General features: G+C 32.6%; 2 protein-coding genes across 4 annotated transcripts in view; both read right to left on the bottom strand.

Annotated features, from left to right (window-relative positions):
• The window catches only part of LOC126720877 (uncharacterized), a 62250-nt gene extending 47478 nt beyond the window's left edge, over positions 1 to 14772 (bottom strand). The window contains exons 1-7 of one of the 3 annotated variants that reach the window (XM_050423725.1): positions 14611 to 14772; positions 12435 to 12524; positions 12025 to 12138; positions 11631 to 11909; positions 11397 to 11510; positions 10033 to 10105; positions 9822 to 9888 (exon numbers count right to left, since the gene is read on the bottom strand). In XM_050423725.1, the coding sequence (XP_050279682.1) occupies positions 9851 to 9888; positions 10033 to 10105; positions 11397 to 11510; positions 11631 to 11909; positions 12025 to 12138; positions 12435 to 12497 (681 nt within the window). In that variant the 5' untranslated portion in view covers positions 12498 to 12524; positions 14611 to 14772 and the 3' untranslated portion in view covers positions 9822 to 9850. Of the gene's footprint in view, positions 1 to 9655; positions 9889 to 10032; positions 10106 to 11396; positions 11511 to 11630; positions 11910 to 12024; positions 12139 to 12246; positions 12395 to 12434; positions 12525 to 14610 lie in introns of those variants that run through there. The other 2 variants (XM_050423716.1, XM_050423732.1) reach the window with 2 other exon arrangements.
• On the bottom strand, positions 1684 to 2683 carry LOC126720853 (LEAF RUST 10 DISEASE-RESISTANCE LOCUS RECEPTOR-LIKE PROTEIN KINASE-like 1.1). Its single transcript, XM_050423686.1, has one exon. The coding sequence runs from the start codon at positions 2681 to 2683 to the stop codon at positions 1931 to 1933; it is 753 nt and encodes a 250-aa protein (XP_050279643.1). The 3' UTR covers positions 1684 to 1930.
• Positions 14773 to 15820: the final 1048 nt, after the last annotated feature.

Here is a 15820-nt window from a genome sequence, read left to right as displayed (position 1 = left end):
CAGTGGTACAAGAAATTTGACAGTTTTATGCATAGAATTGGGTTCAAGAGATTTGAAGCTGATCACTGTTGCTATGTTAAGTCTTTTGACAATTCTTACATCATATTACTGTTGTATGTGGATGATATGCTTATTGCAGGGTCTAGCATTGAGAAGATTAATAATCTGAAGAAGCAATTGTCCAAGCAGTTTGCAATGAAGGATTTGGGAACTGCAAAGCAAATCCTTGGTATGAGAATCATTAGAGACAAGGCTAATGATACATTGAAGCTTTCACAGTTAGAGTATGTGAAGAAAGTTCTCAGCAGATTCAACATGAATGAAGCTAAACCAATAAGCACACCCTTGGGTAGTCATTTCAAACTAAGCAAAGAACAGTCACTGAAGACAGAAGAAGAAAGGGACTATATGAGTAAGGTGCCCTATGCCTCAACTATTGGCAGCTTGATGTATGCTATGGTGTGTACAAGGCCAGACATTGCACATGTAGTGGGAGTTGTGAGCAGATTCATGAGTAAGCCTGGAAAGCAGCATTGGGAGGCAATCAAGTGGATTCTGAGATATCTTAAAGGTTCATCAGATACATGTCTTTGCTTCACAGGTGCAAGTTTGAAACTGCAGGGTTATGTAGATGCTGATTTTGCCGGTGATATTGATAGTAGAAAGAGTACTACTGGATTTGTATTTACTCTGGGTGGTACAGCTATATCATGGGGTTCAAATCTACAAAAGATTGTAACTTTGTCTACTACAGAAGCTGAGTATGTTGCAGCAACTGAAGCTAGAAAGGAGATGATTTGGCTACATGACTTCTTAGATGAATTGGGGAAGAAGCAAAAGATGGGCATTCTACACAGTGATAGTCAGAAAGCAATTTTTCTAGCTAAAAATTTGGCTTTTCATTCAAAGTCGAAGCATATACAAACAAAATACCACTTTATCTGTTACCTTGTTGAAGATAAACTGGTAATACTTGAGAAGATTTGTGGATCTAAGAACCCGGCAGACATGTTGACTATGGGTGTCACTATTGAGAAGCTGAAGCTGTGTGCAGCTTCAGTTGGTCTTCTAGCTTGAGGACAGGAGGATGAGTTGCAGGGATGAGGGATTGTGTTTTGAAGGATTGCGGTTGATGTTGGTGATTGAACTAGTCTCCAAGTGGGAGATTTGTTGGGCTTTTGTGGAACCTAATTTTGTTTGATCTGATTCGACGACCCAAATAATATTGTGTAGTTTTTAATGGGAGATTAGCTGGAGCGCTCATGGATAAGCCTCTTGGGGGTCTAGGGGCAACGCCCCCGGGAAAAAAAATTTGGCCCATTTTGTATAATAGAAACCGACTTTGATTAGGGTTTTTAATTGGGGGTTGGTTGCCGTGTTTTGATTGTGAGGAATAATTGTAGCCGCATCTTGTATTTTCTTCTTCCCTGATAATAGTGAAATCCCTGCAACTTCGTGGACGTAGGCAAATTGTCGAACCACGTAAATATTGTCTTGTGTATGTGATTGTTTTTCTTTGGCGTGTGTTTTCTCTCCTTTTTTTTGTTTCTCACAGGTTGAGATTTTGGTTAAATTCCCTACAATAACAATTGTAAGTATCATCAAACACACAAATTTCATTATGGAACTCTCCAGTTTATTGTTTCATAGTGATATGATATCGAAGTGAGAGATGATTTCAAAATTGTATCGGTTTCCTCTCCTCTCTAGTTGTATCTTTGGAGATATATTGAAAGTTTTCTTTCTATAACTATGCAAAATGCATAAACTTCTTTCTGGCATGAGGTATTTGAGAATGGCAAGCTTAACGGTGTTGTTTCTATTTATCATAACCTAATTTTGAAACTAATATGATATAGCACTTGTATTAGGATTTACTATAACATAAGAATGTAAAGAAATTTATATGCAAAGAACTATATAAGCATTTTCAATATATGTGTAACTGTAAGACCAAAAAAATTTGCGTTATTCTGATGTCTATACCTTTCTCTGTAATGGGCGTAATGGAACAATTAAAATTTCCCTCCTTGCCAAGCTCACATAGACCTCCTCTACTATAACAACTGCTACAAGCATCAGATACATGTATTTTAAGGTCGTACTCAGCAGCCAATTTGAAACCATACTTAATTGCGTGCCATTTTTCCGGGAGCTGAATGATTGGACATAGAGAAGCAAAAGCAGGTTTCGAATTATTATAGTAGAGATCATATTCTCCGCAGCTCATATATTTAAGATCAAAAGTGGAAGTAATATTAGGAATGCGATTGCATTTAAATAGGGTCAGATTGGGTGTGGTGAGTTTAAAAGAGATAAATGGAGAGTAGGGAAGAGTAAAATTGATTAAGTATTGGCATTCACTGGTATTCAAGAATTCCAAAAGTGAAAAGTCCTTGATACGTATGGATTGTGTGAAGTTTGTGTAAGAGATGTTTATAACTTCATATGGTTTTCCACTCAAGCCCAGTGGCAGTTGGATCTTTGGAGGTGTTTCATCACAATTTACCGGCAGTAAACCGCACGATGGGTATGAGACATTGTTGAATGGAAAGCCAATGGTACCGAATTTTCCACATGGAAAGGACGGACAATTTGGGCGTGTGCTCTTTTCTTCTTCAGCTGAGTGAAGCAGCAAGAGGTTTGTGAGAAGGAAGAAAACAAAAACAGAGCCAAAGGCCATCCCAAAAATTCGATTCACTAGCAAAAACAAATATCACAACGAAGAATGTATTACTCAAAAGAGTCAAAACTAAAATAAAACAAACGTTTTTGTATTTACTTCTTTTCTCTGATTAGCACTACAGGGTACTTGACTTGGAAATTGAATAAGGAAGACTTGCTAAAACAGGCTGTAATTGAAACATATAGTCTTTTCATTGGAAAATCCCTTGGTTCCACAGCCAGAGACCCCACAGAGGTGAATTTGCCACTCATCTTCTTCTCCACTGACGTGTGGTGGAGAGACTCTTTAAAACCTCAGAACACTCAAAAGACTTTATTGTTGGCCTCTTTTCTATATATAAAATGCGCCAATGCGCTATAGCCACAACGAAAACTACAATCATTTGGTTTATTCAATCCTTTGCACTGTTAAGCTGCCCTCTTCTTCCTCTTTTTCTTTTTTTGTTCTCCTTCGGATGATATCGTCCAGTCCACTTTATATATATATATATATATATATATAGAGAGAGAGAGAGAGAGAGAGAGAGAGAGAGAGAGAGAGAGAGAGAGAGAGAGAGAGAGAGAGAGAGAGAGAGAGAGAGAGAGCTGTTAGTTAACACAATAAACTGTCACAATATTTTCACAATCATTGAGATGTTAATTCCTTATAGGTCAAAATAAAATATCATATTAGAACCAACCACAATTAAAAATAAAGTTATTGTGAAAAAAAAAAGTGTTGCATCCACAATATTTTTCACAACACTTTTACAACAAAAGTGTGAATGCCATAAAGTTATAATAATAGCTACTTTTTTTTTTTTTTTTGATTTGTTCAATTTGCACTGTTCACTGACCTTTTTTTTGTGGATAATATTTCTCAACCAACTCTTTATATATATATATATATATATATATATAGTTGTTAGTTAACACAATAAATTGTCACAATATTTTCACAATTGTTGAGATGTTAATTCCTTATAGGTCAAAAGAAAATATCATACTGGAACTAACCACAACTAAAAATAAAGTTATTGTTACACAACACAATAAATTTCATAATATTTTCATAATTATTGAGGTGTCAATTTCTTATAAGTCCAAATAAAATAATAAAATATGAGACTGTGACCAACCACAATTAAAAATAAATATTTTGTGAAAATGTTGTAACATTTGTTGTGTGAATGTGTAAAAGCTACTGTAGTAGTTACAATACTTTTTGATTTATTCAATATATATTGTTCATCACTTCATTAGCCCTTTCTTCTTTTTTCTCCGATTATCGGTTTGTGCTCTTTTTTAAAATATTTATATGAACTGACATATATATTGTTATATTGATACAACATATTTCACAATACACAATTATTGAGGTGTCAATTTTTTATAGGTCGAAATAAAACAATAAAATATGAGAATGTGATCAACCACAACTGAAAATAAATGTTTTGTGAAAATGTTGTAACATTTGTTGTTATCACAATATTTTCACAATTGTTGAGATCTCAATTTCTTATAGATCAAATAAAAAATTGCTAAATTCACAATATTTTCACATTAATTTCACAACAAATCATAGGTGATAAGCTACTATTGATGGATAAAAAAGTGATATCAGTTATGGTCCATTTTAAAATCAGTAACAACTTGCCATTTATAATTTGTTATGAAAATATTACGAAGATAGCATTTCTATAAAATAAATGATAATATATCGAACTGAAATTTACCACGGCTGAAAATAAAGGTATTGTAAAAATATTGTGACATTTTGTTGTGTTTCTAGACTTCTTTTTTGGTTTAATCAAATTTGTTGAGCAAAAATTCACTGTTTCACACAATTTTATTCAGTTGGTTTTTTTTTTTTTTTTATGCATAGTTTAAAGTGGTTGTCCCAATTAAAAATCAATAACAATTTACAATCTAGGATATGTTGTGAAAATGTTGTGGATGTAGCATTACTCTAAAATAAAATTATAAAATATCATACCAGGGTTCACCATAGCTAAAATAAAGATATTGAGAAAATATCATGACATTTATTGTGTCCCTAACTTTTTTTTCTTTGTTTAGAAAACTTGTTGAGCCAAAATTCATAGTTTTACGGACAGTTTTCTTGGATTTTTTTAACACATTGTTTAAAGTAAAAAACACAAAGTTTTACCAACGAAAAAAAATTATAGAAAAAATTACTTTCCCCCTTTATGTTTGGAGTAGTTTCATCCCCCAACTTTAAAGTTGAACAATTTCCTCCTTTGTATTTTGTACACAAGCATATAGTCCTTGCTGTTACTCTCTTAATTAAATTCCTAACAAAATCTTTTGATTCTAGAACATTTCATTGTGCAATATCTAAAATGCCGCTCTAAATTTTAATGTCCCAAAAATTTTCTTTGTGTATTTTAGGTTTTATGTGTTAGTCATACTTAAAAAGTAAAAATGGTGATCTATGGTATTCTATTTGTTACCTAGAGAAAGCAAATTTATTAGAGATTTAAATCTTCTAGATTTATAATTTTATCTAATAGAAACTTCAATGACATATGTCTTTTGTTATTTTTTTTATTTCTTTATTTCTTTTATTTCTTAAAAAGGTTTTCATTAAAAATTAAGTTAAGTATCATAGTTAGGCTCATAAAATAAAATGATAAAGAAGGAAGTATGAATAACAAAATATTCATTGCAAATGGTTGTAGGTATTTAATTTGATGAAGAGTTTCAATTGTAGTAAATGTCATCATTTATTGCAAAAATTTATATATTGTGACAATATTTTATCAAAACTTAGTTCTTTATTGTTAGAAGATGACAACATTAGTTATCATTCTTAGTAGAATTTTTTTGTGAATAGATATTGTCTTTGGTATATAAGTTCTAAGAAATTATCATACTAAATAGATAGTCATATGTTAAATAACTATTCTACATTTTAATACATGATTTGATACTACTTCAAAAAAAAATTCTATCTAAAATTTTTTCACTTAAGGGGTAGCATGTGCCTTGCACGTGCAACCCTTACTAGTTTAAGTAAAAATCGTGAAGACTTGTGGAGTCGGGTGAAATGGGTACAATATTAATTGCCCATGAAAAAAAAAAAAAAAAAAAAAAAAAAAAAAAAAAAACCTTAATAGCATTCATATTGATAGAGTCATAAATTTAGCAATATGATTCCATAAAAAAGTTATTTTATCTATTTTACCTTCTCACTTTACAAAACTCCCAACATCAGTGGTTTTATTTTAACTTTCAACACAATAAAATAATATAAACAAAATAATAAAATAATATATCCACTACAATAAAATAATATATTCACCAGTGTGAACATATGAATAAAATAATATATTTAATATAAATTAAATGTAAACACACAATTTAATAATACTTTTTTTTAAGTGGTTAGTTGTTGAGCCAAATTATTTGTCTTTGGCTCCACCAATGTAGTCATAAATTGTATTTGGTAGTGCTAAAAATAGTAATATAACTTTTTAGCACCGCCAATACTAATGCTCTAAAGGACTTGCCTAAATCAAATTAAGGCGTAACCCAAACCTAATTTGACTAGCCCACGCAACATCCTCGTCCACTGACAATTATACTTACACTCTTGTTTGTTTTGTCAATAATATTTTTTTTAAATGAGTCATTTTAAAAATAAAAAAAAAAATTATTAAACTATCTCATCTTCCTATATTTGGTAACAACCTTAAATGAGTTAAAAATCAATCTTTTAATCCTAAATTTACTTAATTAGCTTGTTGTAAAATAAAGTTGTTTTTCAAAAAAAAAAAATTGAAAACAATCTCAAAAAATAAACTATATTATTTTTGTTGATCAAAAATAGTTTTCCTTTTAACTCTTTTTTTTTTATTACCAAATACTAGAAAATACTAAAAACTATCTTTATACAAAGTTTTCCATCAAAACAAACAAAGTGTTATATCTATTGGTGTCATTCCATTACCATAACAATCCCAATAAATAAATAATTTTTTTCATTATATATATATATAAACTTTTTCCCTTTTTGTTTGAGATAGTTCACAATTTTTTATCTAAGCTTTTGGACGTCCCATATGCATCAAAATATTACTATAAGAATAATCACAAAAAATTTCATGCTTTTAAGCGTGTCAACAACATTTTAAAAAATAAAAGATCTCAACTGGAATAGAAACAACTTTCCTCACCGTTGAGAATAGTTCTAAATCTGGTCCAAGATGAACCATTGTAGAGGATTTATTGAAACCACTGAATTTGGAACTGAATTCTTTCTGGTTAAAGAATCTCTTTGTAGTTGCTCTGGAATAACTAGGAGATTCTATAGAAGAAATACGGGGTTATACTTCTAGCGGCAACATGCTATGGGGCAGTGGGCCCGCTTATGGGGTTTGATTCGCAGTCCATGTTATGAGAAATATTTACCATCTAAAAGGAGGAAAAAACAGAGTCTTTATCTAAAGAAATGCCTTGAGAAAGGACAGATGTATAGAACCTTTCAACAAAATGGTGCTTTTCAACTCTCTCAAAATGGAAGTATTAAATTTTAGACTAAATTACTAATTTGGACCTTCAAATTATTAGGTAAAGTTTCATTTGGTTTCTCAATTATTAATAATGTTTATTTAGCCTCTCAAGTCTCAACTTTCAAAATCAAATTAATTTCATCGTTCAGTTTACTCTCTATTTAAATTTTAACAGGATTAATTGTTAAAATTAATTTGATTTTCAAATTTGTAGACCCTTCTATAATAACTTTTTAGCATACTATGTATTTGCTCATTAACTAACTTTGTTAAAATTTAAACAAAGAGGATATCTATCCCCAAATAAGTTTGAAAGAAACCTATTTGACAAAAACTTTTAAAAAAACATATTATCCTAGAATTACAGTGTCTTTTGACATTTTCCTCTCAATTTTGATTTAAAATGTTAGTTCTATTTTATTTTCCACATGTGAACAACTTTTATGTCCTGCTGTTGCGTGGCAATGAATAACGATTTGATTAATTGTAATATATGAATTATTACAATTTGCTGCAATTTAGTCCTCGACAAACATCGTGAAATATTGGGTTTGATATTTATTTATTTACCTCTTCTTAGATTTTTCCTTGCATGTTCACTGGCAAAAGAAGCATTTGTCAATCATTCAATTTTTTTCCTTCCTATGGTTAATAATTTTCTGGCCAGGCCATTTGGTTTCTTTGTACAGCCGGATTGCCTTGCATTTCTCATCTTGTACGAGAATTGAGAGGTCCCTCAGTGATCAAAACATATTAACTTGGGTGAAAGGGTTTATGGATATTCATTGTAGGGGTGTGCAGAAAACCCACCGACCCGTCAAACCCGACCCAATCCAACCCGACCCGTCGGATTGGGTCGGTTTTTAAGGCTTGGTGGGTTGGGTTGGGTTACAAAAAAAAAATTTATGGCGGGTTGGGTTGGGTTTGGGTCATAAAATTACAAACCCGCCAAACCCAACCCGACCCACCCATATTTAATATATATTTAAAATATATTTTTATATTTAATAATTTTTTTATAAATCAATTGTAGGGCACTTTTATTTATATATATATATATATATTATATTTAATAATTTTAAAAAAAAAACAGTTGTAGAGCAACATTTCCTCAGTTTCTCCTACTAATACTAATTTAATATATATATAAAATATATTATATAATTAATAAATTTTTTTAAATAGTCAGTTTTTCCTATCCTATATAAAAGCCAATTAGTTCACACAAATCCAAATAAATTACTATTGTTGTTTAGTCATTAGTGTTGTTTGCCTTTAAGGAGTTACATTGATACTAATCTTTAGGTTTTTTTAATATTTTAAAATTTTTTTTTCTACTCAATTTAATAATAATAAAAAAAAAATCAAACCCATGAGTTCAACCCGACCCAACCCGACCTATGTGGGTTGAGTTGGGTTGGACTTATGTGATGGGTTGGGTTGGGTTGGGTTGGGTTGGGTTTTTTTTGACCCACCATGATAGGTTGGGTCAAAAAATCCCCTCAACCCGACCCATGCACACCCCTGATTCATTGCATTACAATTCTTTATGATATAAGAGTGACTTCCATTAAGAGGATCTATACTATAGTCTTTAGGTAAGATTCACCTTCATGTTAAAACTAGGCTTTAATCTGCATGCACGGAAAAGTTTTACATAAATATGTAAAATACATATACATTATTGTTTATGAGAAATTTCTCCAATATCAAAGTGAGAAATAAAATAATTACTATCACATACAGACAATGATCATCCATAAGAAAATCGCCTGAACCTTTAACCTCCTGACTCGATAGGAAATTTTAAGCCGTGCCATCTAACTACACTCTCATTTTGAGTAATCATCTCCTACCACCCAAATGAAACACAAGAATTTTGCCAATACCCATGGATCTAGAGGATTAAATTACCATGGTTGAGAGAAGATACTCAAGTATTACATAGGAATGATGATCTTGAGTAATTTACTGTTGAAAATGGGTTCCAAATAAACATAACTCCTGTAAATATATGGCCCGAGGTAGATAACTAGAAGAGTAGCATCAATGAAGGAAACAAATTGATGTGGGACTCATCCTAACAAGTTTGAATCACAATCCAAAAAATTATATATAAGCAAAAGAGAAATAACTTTTTTCCATGTGGTTTTGTAATTATCGCAGCAGGGTTCCTCCCACCACCAACAACAACAACAACAAACCCTAGAGTTATATATCAATTCTTTCTAGCATCCCAGATCAATTTCAGAGCAAGTGGCTAAATTTCATATCAACCATGGAACAGTAGTCCACTTATACAAAGTTTTACTCCCGATAGTCAGAGTCAAGAAAGGAAATGTTTGTGCAAGAGCATAGCAACCCTTTTAATCCCAGAAAGGAAATGTTTCACATTTTGTGGGTGGGAAATTAAAACCATTTGCATTTCATTAAAATAACAGTGACAATGTGCAATATGCTGTTAAATATAGCACATGGTTAATTTATATCATAAGACTCATTCCAAGTTCAGAGTCTACATAATCGTGAACACGATGTACCTTTTTCAATAAAGTTTCCATCACCCATCAAAAAAATAAATCATAAAACTCACCTCTCCACCAGAACTTCCTACTCTTTTACCTTAGTGGGGACAGAAATTTGAAGGAGGCTCATCCAACCATGGTCCGCTTTCGTCCTCTTTGTCGCACTACAATAAATAGCAGAAGAAGTTTGCAACCATCAAATGCAATAAGAAAAAATTATTAATTCCTAATAGGGCAGAAAAAAAAAATTAAAAAAAATAAATAAATAAACAAAACAAAACAAAACAAATGGGAGGAGAGGGCCACACCTTGAGCAAGCTTGTTCAGTGTAGATGACCACTGCTTTGAGGACTTCCGATATGCAGCAAGTATCTGATCCATCTATTCAAGGTGCAACAATGAAGAAGTCAATGTCCAGTCAGAAAGCATGAATATAATAACATTAGGCGGCCCAGGGTAGAAGGAAGGGGGTGGGGGAGAAATCAAAAGCATTTACAGAAAAACTGCAGGATTCGGTGTTCTGTTGTCAGGAGTAATTTTTCAAAAAAGAAAATGATGCATTAAACACGAATAAATTAACTTTCTAAAAACTGAACTTGTTTCTCACATAAAAATCCATTTCCAGGTAATAAGGCATACCATGAAGTATCCACTGTTAATATCTTGTCCCTAAGAAATGATAATATGTAAAAATAAACAAAAATCAAGAAAGAAAATAGATTGATATGTAATGGTCGTAGAAGTTCTATGCTGTTTTCATTCTCAAAAATATAGCAGATTCTCATCATCTTCAAAAGCATCATGCTCATAATGTATTTAAAATGCAATTTTGTAAGAAATGCTCTAAACATGACTACGTGATAAATTTAAATAAAAAAGAAAAAGTATATATATATATATATATAAATTTTATAGAGAGTTCATATACCGTATGATACACAACATTATATACACAAATAAAAAATTCGACTCAAAATATAATTTGCTTTTTGACAAATATGAGCTTACTTGTTCAGTCATGAAATAAAGCCCACCCCACCCCCCCAAAAAATAAAAATCCCATTCCAGATGTGGGTATCTAATTGCTGATTCTCTCTATATCTCTATCCTTGCTGAATCAACAATGCTGATGATACACCTTCAACTCACAATGAGAACGTGCACATGGAAAAGCTGTACAAGGATGGTGGAGTTCATGGAGCCAATGACAATGGAGGAGTGGAAATTACTCTCTGTGGCCTACAAGCACATGATCAAGGCACACTTGATCACGCCGAGCCTCCTTTAAACACGCCCCCAACACAACCCCCCCCCCCCCCCCCCAAAAAAAATAATAAAAAATAAAAAATAAAAACCTGCAATCCAAAAGAGCTGCTCAACCTCAAAATGTTTATAGGTCGGATGATCCCACTGGTCAGAATGGTATCACCAAGTTTATGGATGGTCCTGATTTTTACCCTTAGAAAACCAACTTGTGGGTGGGTCACAGTCAAACTAATCAAACCACCTAGTCCAATTTGGCTTTTAAAATAACATTAAATCTTGCACCAGGCTTCCCAATGCCGAACACTCATAAGAGTCTCTGAGTTTCAGTTCTTTTTCTCATTTTCTCTTTACAATCTAAAAGCACAAGAAAAACTAGAATTAAGAGAAGGAAAACTACATCACTTACCACATTCCCACATGAAGAGTGCATGGAGAGCAGAGCTCGTTCAAGTACATATAAATCAACAGCTTTATCTTCTGGAAGGGTTGAAGTAAAGCTCAAACCAAAGTCAATAAGGACCTACAAAAGATATTAATGGACTGTAAATGCAGGTTTAGAGCAAGTTTAATCATAGAAAGTAAGATAAAGACGACCGGAAATTTCCAATACCAAATGAAAAAAGAAGAAAAGGGAACTCACCAGCTGGTTGATACCACTCTTAAGTAACATGTTTGATGTGGTCAAGTCACCATGGATGAGACCACCATCATGCAATTTTGCAATTGCAACACCAATTTGTAAAGCAATATCATCCAATCGCTCTTCAATAATACCATGTGACCCGAATTCAAGGAGTATGTCTTTGACAGAAGGACCCTCCACATACTCAAACGTTAGAGTGTGCAGCACAGGGTCCACAGAATACAACACTGGAGTAGAAACTCCAAGTCGTCTTGCTTTTGTCATGCACCTGGCTTCCTGTTTCAACAATAAATTTACAGAAGACATAGACAATAAGCAACACATTGATTCATTGATACTATGGAAGAAAGAGTGGAAGGTAGTCTCAAAGCAAAAAAAAAAAAAAACTTACCGCATTTAAGCGCTTAAGAGTTATTTTAGAATCCAAAGTAGGATGCCTATACTTCTTTGAGAAACGTTCCTTAATAACAGACCGCCTTCCCACAAAATTTGACTCAAAAACTCTCTGAAAAGGAATGTCAAGATCAGCATAAAAATTACAAACTGCACATGGTCAAAGTTTCACTTCTAATGGCTCATGCAAAAATGAAAAACCAGGCGAGTTAATTATTACTAGTGAGTGAGCTTTATTCAATTGAACATGGCAGAAATGCAAGGAACTTTGAGGGAGGGGGGTGAACCCATATTTTTCCACACAAAATAGGGAAAAAAAATTAAGACATATGTCTTCTTCTGTACTGGTTGTAAGTATGTAAAACCGACCAAAAGGCCTTGAGAAGTTTAAATTGTAGCTGCACTCACAGCTTCAGCTCCTTGCTTCAGCAGAATGAGAGAGCTTTCTTTTACATCTGTCTTAATCTCCATAATAAAAAACACCACAGCACCAAAATTCTGCACAGACAATTATCAGTTAGAAGAGGGGCAAAAAATCATAAAATAAAATCAGTTTCTTCTTTTGGTCTTTTTTAACATGATAAATAGAACATAACAAATCACAGGAAGCACTCAAAACACAATGAAACAATAATCCACTTGTGCCTCAATTGAGCGACCAAAGTAATTCTAGTCATGTACAAAAGACGTGGTATGGAAACTGACAACAAAGTTATTTAAGTAATTTACAGAAGACATGATATGGAAATTGACAAAAATATGTAAAGCATGGAAGAAAAAGTTTGATATCTAACTTCCAGTCAAAATGAGACCAATTTGACAACATAAAGTTAATAGATGAGACTGAGGTAAACTCATTGCATATAAACACCATAAGGTTTCAAACACCAACTAAAAATGAATGAGACTATAATGAACAGTTTAAGTGTCCATATACAAACCAATTACAATTTCTTGCATTCCAAACAAGATTCACAAAAGTCAAAGCCAACATAGAAAACACATAAAGAAACTGCATATTTAAAGTTCAAATGAGGAAAGTCAAAGACTTGAAATGAATGAGAGCCAGAACTTCCTTTGCTACCCTGGCGGTTTTTCTCTTCATAAGGAACCCCTATATTTTTATTTTTTATAACTCATAACAAATTTCATTTAGAAGGTGCAAAAATGGGAGCAACCTAACACACAGGATGTAAACTAAAAGTAACGCGCACAGCATTAACATCTTTTTTTATTTTTGATAACGTAGGGAACCTTTCTAAAGAAAAGCCCTATGAACTCGCCTCTAGCTAGTAAACCCAATGGGCAACCAACCCCACCCGCCACAAAATTAACACCTAAAATGCAAAGAATCTAACTATGTTTGGTAATAGTTTTTGTTTTCTGTTTTCAAAAACTTGTTTTTGGGAATAGAAAGAAAAAACAATTTTCTTGTATTTTTGAAATCAAAAACATGTTTGGTTAGTTGAAATAAAATAAAAATTATATATATAAATAGTTTTCTAAAGAAAAAATAGAAAATACTAAAATATGTTGTTATTAAGATTTGAACTCTGGCTCTAACTCATTAAATGAGACGGATTCATTAAATTAGACACGTATTTTCATTGGTTTTTGAAAACTAGAAATTGAAAACAGTCTTTTGCATGTTTTCAATTTTTTCTCAAATTAAGTTTTGAGAATAGTTTTTATTTTCTGTCTATTTTGGGTTACCAAACAAGTTTTTTAGTCCCAAAAATAGAAAATTGTTTTTGGAAACAAAAAATAAGGAGAAAAATCAGTTACCAAACATATCCTAAAAATTCCAAAAAATTACAAATAGGCTAGGACCAAACGGCTTCAATCTTCCTATGAATAACTCTCTTCCATTAAAAGCAAGTCCACTCCTTTCTCTCTAGATATATCACATTAAACATAAAGGATTCACCTTCTACACTTCGATACATCTTTACCAAATTATCTCTTCCAACACACCAATTAGTCAACCACCCCGCTCTTGTCCTCAAACAAGCAAAACCACACAATTCCAATTCCAAACTACAAATAACACAGTGTAATAATAATAAAGAATCCATCCAACTCCCCCTCTCTGAGTATGCACATACACCACAAATCCGTTATCATCAAACCCCAACAACAATTACAAACAAAGCCTTAGTACCAAAATTTTCGCAATTCTATACTATCCAAAATCATTCTCTCACTGTATCACAAGTGCTCATATGGGATTAACTCATTTTGGGTGATTTATTTGGATAAAAAAATTAAACTGGGTAAAAATACATCAGAAAAAGTAAAGCTTTAAAAACTTGTACATAAGCTGAATAAGCAGGAAAAAAAATTAAAAATATCTAAACCCCACTTTCTCAAATATATATATGCTAAAAACGATTATTTGCAATGGTGCTCTGACTGGAACAGTTAAAGCTCTCAACTTTCTTCACCGGTTTCAAAGCTAAAACGGTAACTCGACGCAGATAGTGTTTTTTTTTTTTTTTTTTTTCATGTAATTCAAACTCTATCAAATATATTTCATAATCCAAAATGGGAAAAAAGAACAAATCAAGAAAAAAAAAAATCAAACCTCTTGGCCACGACCACAGGAAAACGGTGGCTCCGGCGTCCTTTTCCAGACTCCGGCGGCTTCTCTTCTTGGCGAGTTGGAGCAGACACGGCGGTTTTTCAGTCGGGGTTTTTAATTTTAAGGTTTTTTTAATTTTTCTGAAAGATTGTAGAGGTATTAACGAGGAATTTGCCAAATGCTGACGTGGATTAAAATACATTTTTAGCCTTTAAATTTTGGTTGTTTTTATTTTGGCTAGTAATGTTTTAAAATTTTCATTTTAATCCTTTATATTTTGTGTTTTCGTAATTTTCCTAACTATTAGGGCAACTGCAAATTTTTTCATCTATTTTACACTAAAAAATTACTTTTTCCATTTTACATTGTCACTTTTTCAAAATACTCACATTAGTCCATCTATTTTACGATCCCTTCTATTTAAAAATTAATATTTTTTAATTTTTAATTTTTACTTTATATTTTTATTTTGTCCCTATCTTTTTATCTTTTCTTTTGTACTTATCTTTTTTTTTTCTTTGTCCTTATCTCTTCTCTCATACCAATCTTTTGTCCCTCTTCTATTTCTTCTTCTTCCTTTTACGGTAACTTCTCATTCTTCCTTTCAAGGTCACGATCAAATACCTCCTCCACAAGCATCTTCTTCTCCTTTTTCCACTTATGGTCAAATCACTTATCCACCACAAGCACCAATCTCCACCACAAGAACCACAAGAATCAAAACCCTCAAGCATGGACTACATCAACCCACAAGCATTGATCTCACCCGCCAACACCAATCCACAACCATCAAAACCCATTCCCATCGACTCACAAGCACCGATCTCTACCGCCAACAACAATCCACAAGCATCCAGACCCATTTCCTTCGACCCACAAACTCTAATCTAGCGCCACCAGCACCAATCCATTGATCCACAAGCAAACAACACCAGCACCGATTTGTCTCTTTGTTGGTTTGTTCGTGTGGGTGTATTTGTGTATCTTTGTGTTGATTTGTTTGTGTGGATGTGTTTGTGTGTAGGTGTGTTTATGTATATCTGAGGAAAAAGAAGATGAGGGGAGGAAAAGTCTGAGACCGAGTTCATTTTGCATGGAGAAGAGAGAGAAAAAAAATGTGCAAAGTGTGAAATTAATAAAATAATATTATACACAGCTATAGTAACCGTGTATATATGCATAATTACTATAGCAAATGTGTAAATATGCACAA

This window comes from Quercus robur, chromosome 1, assembly GCF_932294415.1.
Source record: "Quercus robur chromosome 1, dhQueRobu3.1, whole genome shotgun sequence".
Taxonomy (NCBI): domain Eukaryota; kingdom Viridiplantae; phylum Streptophyta; class Magnoliopsida; order Fagales; family Fagaceae; genus Quercus; species Quercus robur.
The sequence above is the reverse complement of the archived record's forward strand: the minus strand, read 5'-3'. Positions and strand labels throughout refer to the sequence as shown.

Coding starts and splice junctions, on each gene's coding strand:
- LOC126720853 (XM_050423686.1), bottom strand. CDS start 2,683: ATGGCCTTTGGCTCTGTTTTTGTTTTCTTCCTTCTCACAAACCTCTTG.